General features: G+C 42.5%; 1 protein-coding gene across 1 annotated transcript in view; it reads left to right on the top strand.

The window, feature by feature from the left end:
- DENND5B (DENN domain containing 5B) overlaps positions 1 to 10,604 on the top strand; it is a 220,395-nt gene that overhangs the window by 2,456 nt on the left and 207,335 nt on the right. Inside the window, exon 2 of the mRNA XM_019515829.1 lies at positions 4,936 to 5,049. Within this exon, the coding sequence (XP_019371374.1) occupies positions 4,936 to 5,049 (114 nt within the window). The remainder of the gene's footprint in view (positions 1 to 4,935; positions 5,050 to 10,604) is intronic.

Genomic DNA, 10,604 nt, shown 5'->3' on the forward strand with positions numbered 1-10,604 from the left:
GAGGGCGCGCTGCGGGCACCTGGGGGGGCCCCTCGGGCTCCGCCGGCTTCGGCCGCCTGCGGGCGGGGGGCGGAGGCTGGAGCTGGAGCTCGGGTCCAAGGAGCAGCGCGAGCGACCTTTGTGCTTTGGGCTGCACCCGGCCCTGCCGAGCCCCTGCCCTGGCGGTGGTCAGCGCGGCTTGTGGGGAAGTCGCTGGTATTTTGAGTCTAGAGAGGATGAGGGGAAGGGGGATGTAGGGGGAGCTCCTAATACTTGGGGAGAGGGAAGGGGTGTGTGTGAGCCTGTGTGTAGGAGAGGTATACCTCACTAGCGTTTGGGGTCTAGAGAGAGAGAGGACAGTAAGGGGGATAGCTCACATTTCCCCTCCCTGAACTGAAAATATTAGTGACACACACACAGAGACACACACCCCTCCCCTCCCAAACCCGAGAACTGTGGCCCCCAGACATGCGCACGCATATTCTTTCTCCCTACACTCAACATTTGTGATCTGTCCCCACCATAGATGCACATACTCTTCTCCCTTCCAAAATCAGTAAGCTATGCCCCCAACACATGTGCATGCATATTCCCCCTCCCTAAACCCCAAATATTAGTTAGCTGTCTCCCTCTCTCCCCCTCCCTCCCTAAACTCAAAATGTGTGTGTAGTGGGGATAGCACACTAATATTTTGAGTTTAGGGAGGGGAAAGATGTTGGAGCCGACATAAGGGGACCGAAGAGATCTTTCCACGATGGGACCTGAGGTTCTAGCTGGCTGCTGTTGTGGTCGAAGTCCCCATATACTGCGGGTGTCAAACAGAAATGGGAAGCTGTGGCATTTTTAAAATCCATTTTGTGTCTCAGAATGTCGACTTCTTCACCCCACCTTCCCATGGGGAAAAAGTGGGGGGAGGAGAACATATTTGTTCAGAAATGGCAGGGGGCCTTCAAGGGTGATAACTGGATTTTAAGTGGAGTGTCCCTGTTAAAAATGTAATTTGGCCAGTCAGTGTGAAAGGTGGTCAGATTGTGTTTATGTGGAACCACTTGAAATGGGTTAAATGGTTTAAGGCCAGTGTCAACAGGATGAAAAATGGGGTGATTAGTTCTGAAGCCTCATCGTGAAGGGAAAAATGTCTATATTTATTCACTGATCATCACTACATTGGAAACGTGCAGTGGCTGTGCCTTATCAAATGTAGGGAGAGTTTTTGAAAGGACTTCTGCAAAAGCTTGCAAAATTAATTAATAAAAGATAACTTAGCATTCCTTCTGCCAAATGTGAACTTTATTTTTGTTCCTACTTTGTTCATGGAATTAAGGGGAATAATCTAGGAGGACTAGAATATTTGTAGAGAGTAATACTATTCCAGGAATGTATTAGAAGACTTAAAAAGAAAAATTAATGAATTTAAGTATGTTTGCTTTAAACTATTCTTGTAGGATTACCCTAAAATTTTCATCAGAAACATATTGTAGACTTCTAGGGAATCTAACCACGTTTGTGAAACTACTATCTTTATTTGTAATTTAAAATTTTGGAAAGTTAACAGAAGAACAATTAAATTTCAAGATTCTACATTCAAATAATACAAAGTTTGGGGAGCACATTAATAAAACCCATTTTTTCCCCTTCTAATAAAATCCCCTTATAATAAAACCAACTGCAAACTTAAGGTTGAGGTTTATTTGCCCAAAACCCATCAATTCCGTCTTATAACGATGATCATACAAGTACTTGTGTACATGTATAATTTGAGTATTCGCATGAATAGTCTTCCCAAAAATGGATGGGACTACAATAATGAGTAAATCTGCAAGCATTTGGAGATGTTAACTTTGCCTCATAGTGTACATGTATTCTAGTAAGAACTTTGTTATGTAATCACAGAACATGCTATACTTTTTGACAAATGATAGCTGAAAAGTTAATTTCTATAATTTATGGCTTGGGTAAGTCTGAATACATAAGATGAATTACTTACTATTAGAGGTGCACTGATACATTGGTCCCATATTGGATTGGCACCAATATGAGGAAAATTGAGAGTATTGGCAATCTTTTTTTTTTTTTTTGTCTGATGTGGCCAATAAATGCCCCTTGCATGTGTGTGAGGAGAGACGGCTCCTGCTGCTGCACACACCCCGGGAGGGCATGGAGGTCGTGTGCCCCCGGATCTGCGTCTGGGGTAAGGGCAGGCTGCCATTGTGGGCTGGGGCTGGGGCAGCGCTGAGCTTTTCTTGGCAGAGAGCTGGGCCAGTCTGCACTCAGGGAAAGAGGTGGTGGCATTGGGAGCAGGGGGGTTGGGAGGCTGCAGCCATCCCAAAAATTGGCCATAGCCCCCACTCCCAACACTGCTGCCACCCGCCCCAAGTGTAGCCCAGCTCAGCCCCCCACTAGGAAGACCCCAGCATAGCCCCACCCCATAGCAGCAGCCTGCCTCGCCCCATGCACAGATCCAGGGGCACACGCCTCCCCCCCATGCCCTCCCGGGGTGCGTACAATGGCGGAAGCCACCCCCCGTCTCCACACATCCCCCTGGATGAGCCATGGCTCTGTCCTATGACCCGCCCTGCCCTAGCTGGACAGCCCCTGCCCTGGCCTCAGCACCAGCTCCACTCCCTCCCTCACTGTGGGGGCCACAATCTGCCCTCCATCACACCCCTTCCTTCCCTCCACCCATTGCCCCACAACAGACTTACCAGCTAGATCCAGCTGCTCTCTACGTTGTGGGGCTGCATATCGGAATTGGATTCATATTGGCTGATATGGCTCATTAAAAATCGGCCATTGGTATGGGCCCAGAAAATCTCTATCAGTGCACCCCTACTTAGTGTGGGAACCTATACACGGTCAGACGTCTGTTCTGGCGCATGTTAAGCACATGTTGGAGCAGCCTCTGTGTCATGTATTTAGCATCCCTGTGCTTCAAAATGGTGGCGGGGACACTTTTTAACTAAAGCTCATTTGACAAGCTTTAGTTAAAGTGCCCCAGCTACCATTTGAAGCATTGGGCACTAAATGAATATGATGCTGCAGACACATTAATTAGAACGGCTCTTGGAGCCCACTCCCCTGCCCCTTTACCCTGAAGCATGTGTAAAGGTGCCTTTTTTTTGTCTAAAATGCAGCTCCTTTGAACCTCCTATATATGTTTCTCACTTTGTAGTGAAGTGTATTTGCATATGAAAAGACTCTGGATGCAGGTACACAAGAGACTTAATGCTCAGAAGACAGATTCTACTGCGCATTAGCATGGCTGTCAAAAACAGTGTTAATGCACAGTAGATTGTGTAATGAGCATTAACGTCACTTAAGCATTAATCTGCACTAATGCACAGTAGTGCCCATTATGGAGCATTAAGTTAGTACCTGTTATTACAGGTACTAAACTTAATGTACCGTGACTATGGCTCACTAATGAACATGTAGATGTGCCCTCTGTCTGCACCAGGCCGAGGCGCAGACCCAGGGTGGTTCTGTGAATTGAAGTGCATGCAGTTAGAGACTCAATGCTAAACTTTTTGCTTTTACTGTGTAAATGCAAGCACTAATACACATCTCATATCTCATTCCTGCTGCTTTCAGTAGAAAGTTCCTGGCATATGTGAGATACTGCAACTGAAGGTGTACCAAATCTCTGATTTGCATAAAATGACCTTTTGTGGTGCTTGAAGTTTAAATTTGAGTAATTTCTTTCTCTTCCTTCTGAAAATAAACTATTTAAAATGGAGTTGCCTAGCAAGTTGCCGCTACTTTCAGTGTAACTAGCTGATGTAAAATTTCTCCTTAAATTGTTCAACAGAGATTGGGTACAGACACTGGGCAGAAGTAGGATTAAATGAGGTCTGTTCAGGGGCAAATACAGTATGCACAGCAGGTTTGGGTAATAAACCATGGAGTCATTATTTGAGGTCTCATTTTGTATGTTCCTTCACTGTGTAGAGTTGAGTATTATTAGCGTTGTCAATCAGACTTTATTTTTAAACTTTTTTGAAACAAATGGTTTCAAAAGACTCTCTTCCTTCCCCCCTCCCACCCTGAAAACAGGAAGACCAACTAATAGTCTTTAACTCTACTGTGAAACCAGATACTAGTAAACTATATTACATTTTAAAATAGTCAGGGTCCAGTAATATGGACTTAGTATATGAAATCTGCTGATATGATAAAGCTGGGGATAACTGCAATACAGAGGAGAACTAAAATATCATATTGGAAGAACTGGATGACTAGTCCTAGGACTGCAATAAAAAACATGTACTATGAAATTTTAGCCTAGAATATAGCATCGTGCACTTAAGAACTAGTAAGAGGAATTTCCGCCATAAACTGAGGGCTCCTCAGTCAGAAACAGCCAATGAGGAGAAGAGCACAGGTGTGCTACAAATCCCTGAGCCACAAATATGATGTGGCCCTAAAAATGCAACTGCAATCCAAGGATGTATCAGGCAAAGTGCTTCTTTTCAGTAGGGACAGGGAAAAAATAATGCCATGTTGGGGGATGGCAGGGAGGGTCTGACAGGGGATGGCTCACTCTAGACATACCCTCTTCATTTGCTGTTCCTCTAAAGGAGGGCTGGCCAACCTGCAGCGCATGTGCCACAAGTAGCATGGGCAGCCCCTTTGTGCAGCATGCAGCAGATCAGGAAAGAGCACATCAGTGCAGATCAGTGCAGTTGCAAATAAGGCAGAGAGTGGAATATAGAATAGAAGATTGGGCAGGAGAAAAAGATCTAAGTGCCACTTGGGGAGGGTGTGGGGCTAATCTGTGGCATGCCTGCCAAAGAAGTTGGCCCCCGCTGCTCTAAAGCAACTACTACTGCTGCCATGGGAGACAGTTTTTTTTCTGCCTTTGTTTAACCTCTGAATCTATACAGGGTGCGGCTTTGACACTTCAGCACATAGACCATGTCCATGGTGGTCATAGTTTTGTACTTGTGCTCTGTGTAGGTGACGGTGTTGCAGATTGCATTTTCCAGGAAGACTTTCAACAGCCCTTTGTAGATGAGGATGGAGATGTGCTTCATGCTACCACACTGAGCTTGGTGGTGGATGGCTGGCTTGGTAATGGCCTAGATCAGGGGTGGGCAATTATTCTGGGCAGAGGGCCACTTACTGAGTTTCGGCAAGCCATCGAGGGCCACATGACAGGCAGCCCAGGGCAGATTAATTTTAATTTTCTAAACTTTTTAGGGGCCCCGCAGGCCGGATAGAATGGCCTGGCGGGCCGCATCTGGCCCCCGGGCCACATTTTGCCCACCCCTGCCCTAGATGTTGTCCTGCAGAGCCTTCCTGTGATGCTTAGTGCCACCTTTCCCCAACCCTTTACCATCTTTGCCTCTACCAGACCCTGTCTAGCACCTGATACATTCTTAGGTTCTTAATGCCATTGTATTAGACACAAGTAAGACCTCATCTGGCGTATTGTGTGTGGTTTTGGCCATCCTTATTCAAGAAAGATTAATTCAAATGGGAACAGGTACAGAGAAAGGCTAATAAGATGTTAAGTAGAATGCAGAGTTTATTTTATTAAAAGAGACTACAAGAACTTGCCTTATTTGGTTTCCTCCAGCAAAACAAAGACTAGGAGGGATGTATGATTGTTCTCAACAAATGTATTGGGTTGGGGGAAGGGTAAGCACCGCTAAGGAAAAAGAGCCATTTAAGCTAAACATCAGTGTTGCCACAAGAGCACATAGATGCATGAGGCCATGAATAAATTTAAGCAGGTACTGGGAAGGAAGGTTTCAGCCCTCAGAGGAATCAGGTTCTGCAACGGCTTCTCAGTGCAGGTAATGAGGGTAAGGTAGCTAAGTAGTCTTAGTTTAAAGCTTGATGAAGTTCCAAATGCTCTAAAGCTCCATTGATAAATGGGATTGTGTGATATGGTTCCTGCAGTGATTCTAGAGATCCTTTTTAGTTTTGTTTACATCAACAGGTAAACAATGTATTTTTTTTTACTTTTAGCTTATAAAAGTTACTGTGCTCATTATTTTTCTCCACCGCTGTAAATTTCTACAGAAGCTATTTAAAATGGTGATGTCCTGGAATAAAGGTATACAAAATAAACTGTGGCTAAGGAGCGTATGTTAAGCTTATTGTACTGAACCTATTTGTCTCACTAATAACTGATCCATCTTCTCCTTGTTGGTTGTATCCATCTGCTTTCTTTTGTCCTAAAAGGACAGGACTGTCCGCTACAGTCAGTGTAAAGTGCATATTACAATGTAGCCTACATCATCTACTGGAGTTTCCAAGTGTAATGGCAACACAAAAAGTAAATTTTGTTCTTGTATATGCTTGTCCTGGTTCTTTTATAACGTTTAATTTTTTTTTACTTTAAAAGGCAAAATAATGTCTTGAAAACATAGTAACAACAATAATTCATCTTATTGCATTGAAATAATTAGATAGCTTGTATTAGAAAAATACTGCAAACTAGCAGTATGGACCATAGTTCATTGTAGGACTCTCCAACAGCAAAAACTCCGTTCTTTGAATGTGATTTAATGGCAAGTAAATTGATGTGTTGTAGGTTATGGAGAATGGGGGTGGGGAAAGAGAGGACAGACAACTTTCTCCTTGCAATGTGAAAAATGTGTGGACATACAGAGATTGTAATGTAAATGTTCAAAACCAATGAAAAGATGGACCTCCATTTTATAGGTGTCGATATACACTGCCATCTAAAAATAAAGATGATAATCCTGTTAATGCAAAATAGGGTTATGTAGCTGTGATAAGGCTTCCATTTTAGTGTCCTTCTGCTAAAAATGTGTTTGTTAATCATAAATTTCCAGGAGACGTACAGCAACTTGGGTACAGGGTAGATTATGTCCCTAATTTACCAAAAGAATTAAACACTTACTTAACTGTCTATCCCATTTAAGTCACTACTCACATGCTGAAAGTCCTGTGTTCAACTAGGGCTTTAAAAATAAGTTAGAGATGGGAATTCACATCGTGGGTTTGAAAGAAGAGTCCATCTCTCCCGCAATACTAGCAGTCCCATAATATTTTCAAACGCCATGCTTTAAACAGAAGTTGGAAACTTTAGGGATTTCCTTCCCCCTCCTGCCGCCTCACTTGCGATCAGCTGAAACAGACACCTCACCAAGATGTGGCTTGCAAACAAGCTGACTCCCTGCCAAATGAGTCAGCATTCCAACATCATCTGGAACTATGTGATCTATATGTTCCCTTATAACCAGGGACAGGCTGTAAAGTATGTTAGGCTAATGAAAACATTAAGCTAGATGAGCCTTTATTGCATCAACTCCTTCAGATTTATTTTTGAGGAGAAACAAGACTGTTAATACAGATTGCCTCATCTAGGAAGCTTCAATTGTTCTGACTGAGACAGGTCACTTGAATATTTTTTTAAAGGCTTTTTATCTTTTATTGCAAATGTATTAAATTCATTAGCCAACCAATGGAGCAATCCAGGTTTTGTAGATTTTGTAGTGTCTTAGCATATTTATAGGGAGGGTGAGCTTCAACAGTTGAGCGCTTATGTTACATGTAGCTTTGGTCTTGTTAACAAGGCTTGTTTTTAAAACACTTCTTGTTGTGAATTGGAATCTGCTTGTGTCTACTCTTTTCACTCAGTTCGGTTTGTTGTTGTCTATCAAATAGGAAATGGATCCAGTGCCATAATATCCCATGGGTAATTGAACTTACTCAAAATGTCTTGACTTGCCTTCAGCGAGTTGAATACTAGACAGGCTGCATGAATTGAGTGTATGTAACTGCATTTTATATAATAGTCATACACTCAATTTAAGGCTAAGAAATTATCCACAGCACTACTACAAAACTTGTTTAAAAATGAAAGAAACTCTTTTGGGAAAGGATGGTGAATAGGGAAAAATGTCTAGCATTTCTTGATACTAAATACTCAGCTGAGGTAAAAAAGAAGAGCATTATGTTTGATGTGAAATGTACCTTGAAGAGCATGAAAATTCAGTATTTCTTTGCCCTATTGAGCTCTCTCCAACAGAGTGAATGACGACTCTTCTGTGTCCTGAGGATGGGTGCAAAATACAGTTCAGTTTATTTCTATCTTCAAGCTTACTTTTTCAGCTAAAAACTAAAATAGACTGTCAGGCTCAGAATTATATGGTTTTAAAATTAATCTAGTCTGGTAAACACAGACTTGTCCAGGGGCCTAAGAGGAAAGACTCAAAAGTTTCTAATTTGTTTTATTTTTAAAATGTGTAAGATTATGTTTTGGGGGTATATATTGAACTTTAGATCCAAACTGTAGTTACTTTAAATACAACATTTACCCAGAATACTGAATTTCAATTTTAGCTTTTTGCATCTTCAATAATATCATAAAATGTCAGGAAGATTTCAGGGCAGTCAGTAGTTTCTAAGTTATTCTATTTTTAATAGAAATGACTCAATAGATTGGAAAGAAGTAGGGTGATAATGGCAGATACATACAATGAATAAATGGAAGAGTTGATCTAAACTCCACGGAGTTTAAAATTTTTAAAAAAGGCTTGGAGCAGGCAGAAGCAATATGTTGTGAATGTGAGGATTGTGTAAATCCCATGCTGAAATTAAGCCCTGAATCTTTTTTGCTGAATTATCTTCAGCATTGTGACATTTGGATGTTATTTCTGATGCTCTGCCTGTCTAAAATGAAATCAGACTTCCATAGTTCTTGTATTTTGGGTGGAACATAAAATGTTGCTAATGCCAAGCACTGCCATTCAATTGATATGGTAATGTTTGAGTCATGTTGTGGCTGTGACAGTCTCTAGGATATGGACGGCCCATGGGCCAGACCCAGCCCATGGAGACACTCAATCCAGCCCACCTGGCTACCTGGTGGGCTAGCAATAGCTGGTGGCATGGCTATAAAGGGACATGGCCTGCTGCAGAATTTGGGACTCTGGGCCCCACTGGACATGGACTTTGGTGGCAGGAGGACAGACAAGGGCTGTGTGGCACAGTTCTTCTGCCACTGTTTGATTTTGCAGATCTAGCTTGAGAGGGGCCCTGTGGTCTGGTTCAGGCCTCAGGGTGTCTTTGACACTGCAGCTCTAGGAGGCAAGGATTACTTCTTATTGGGCCAACTACGTGGTTGGGTAGAATTAGACAAACTTTTGAATGCAGAGTATTCTTTCTTAGGACTGACTGAAGAAGAATGTCCTGCGTTTGAAAGCTTGTCTATCCCAGTGATGCGATTGGTCCAATAAAGGATATTACCTGCAAAAATCCTTGCCTGTTGCATTCAATTAATGGTATTTCTGCCATTCTTGTATCCAAGTTTTTAACCGTATATGGCTACTGAATAAGTACTGACCATGTTCCTTTATGAAAATGAGATTTATGCTCTTGATACAAAATGTTACTACTTCTCAGGCTTCCTGTTTGGACTATCATAAATTATAACCAGCCAGCCCCTTGTTAAGAACCATTCTTTGTTAAAGCCGTTAGGAATCTGGAGTAGTACGAAAGAGAGAAGCCATTTCTGCTTCTTGGTGTTTCACTTTAAACACCAGGATGTTGATGCTCATATTTTCGTAGGCACTGAAATGCCAGTACAGTCTGAAAAACTGCTCTATCTTCTGGTTCAGTCAAACACGTAATTTGCACTGCTTGTCTAGCATGCTTTTATTATTAAGAATTAAGATCAATTGGCCTTCTCAAGTTGTGTTCTTGATACCTGATCTCTCTAACCGTGCAGAATCTCTTTAGATCAAGTAATAGTTGCTTACCTCCCTTATCAAGTATCTAAAGCCTGTTAGGATACTCACTTAAGTTTGGGTTTTTTATATGTAGAGGAATTTACCAACATTACTATGTCCATGTAACAACCCACATGGGAACTCATGTTCTGAAAAACTTGCTCTTTTTCCAAGTTAGTGGTTTAACTGTCATACCAGTAAAATTCCCTTTAAGTATGACAGAGAGATGGTAGGTGAAGTTATTGTCCCTGTTTGGCTTTTTTTTTTCTTGTTAGAATTGTAGCTGAATAGGCAGTGCTTTAGTTTAGATGTGTGGGTGGGGTTTTTTGGTTTTTTGTTGGGGTTTTTTATAAGAATTAAGAGCTATAATGTAGAGAAACTGTAAATTAGGTGACTGTAGGATTGCCCCTTGTAGCACTTACTAGCTATTAGGCTGCATACCAGAAAGGGACCGGTAGAGTTGTTAACTGTTGGCACCATACTGCTTAATGAAGTTCAGTTGCATCTCAGGAGCAGTTTAGATGAAACTTTTTTTAGCTTGAATCATTGACAGCTCTTGGAAGGGGACATTCAAAGATATTAGAGAAAGGGTCTTTAAGAAGAGCAGTGATTAGAACGGGTTTTACTGAGGCACAAAGGGGGTGAGTAACTTTTTGTGGTACCATCTGGTATAGACATGTTAGTATTTGTGTAATGCAGGGGTTGTCAGTGGGGGTACGCGGAAAAGTGCTAGGGGGTATGCACGGGCAGGCAGGGATGGAGCACTGCCACCCACCACCCTGCACCACTGCCTCTCAGGAGCAGGGTTGGGGGATGCGGGGTGAGGGCAGTGGCTTCCCTTTGAGAGCCACACAGGCACTGTCCAGCAGCCAGACATTGGTGGGGGGAGCTCGCATGTGGTGGCTGCTGCTGGCATCC

The sequence above is a fragment of the Gavialis gangeticus genome, unplaced genomic scaffold (assembly GCF_001723915.1).
Source record: "Gavialis gangeticus isolate Ggan-Ray unplaced genomic scaffold, GavGan_comp1, whole genome shotgun sequence".
Taxonomy (NCBI): domain Eukaryota; kingdom Metazoa; phylum Chordata; order Crocodylia; family Gavialidae; genus Gavialis; species Gavialis gangeticus.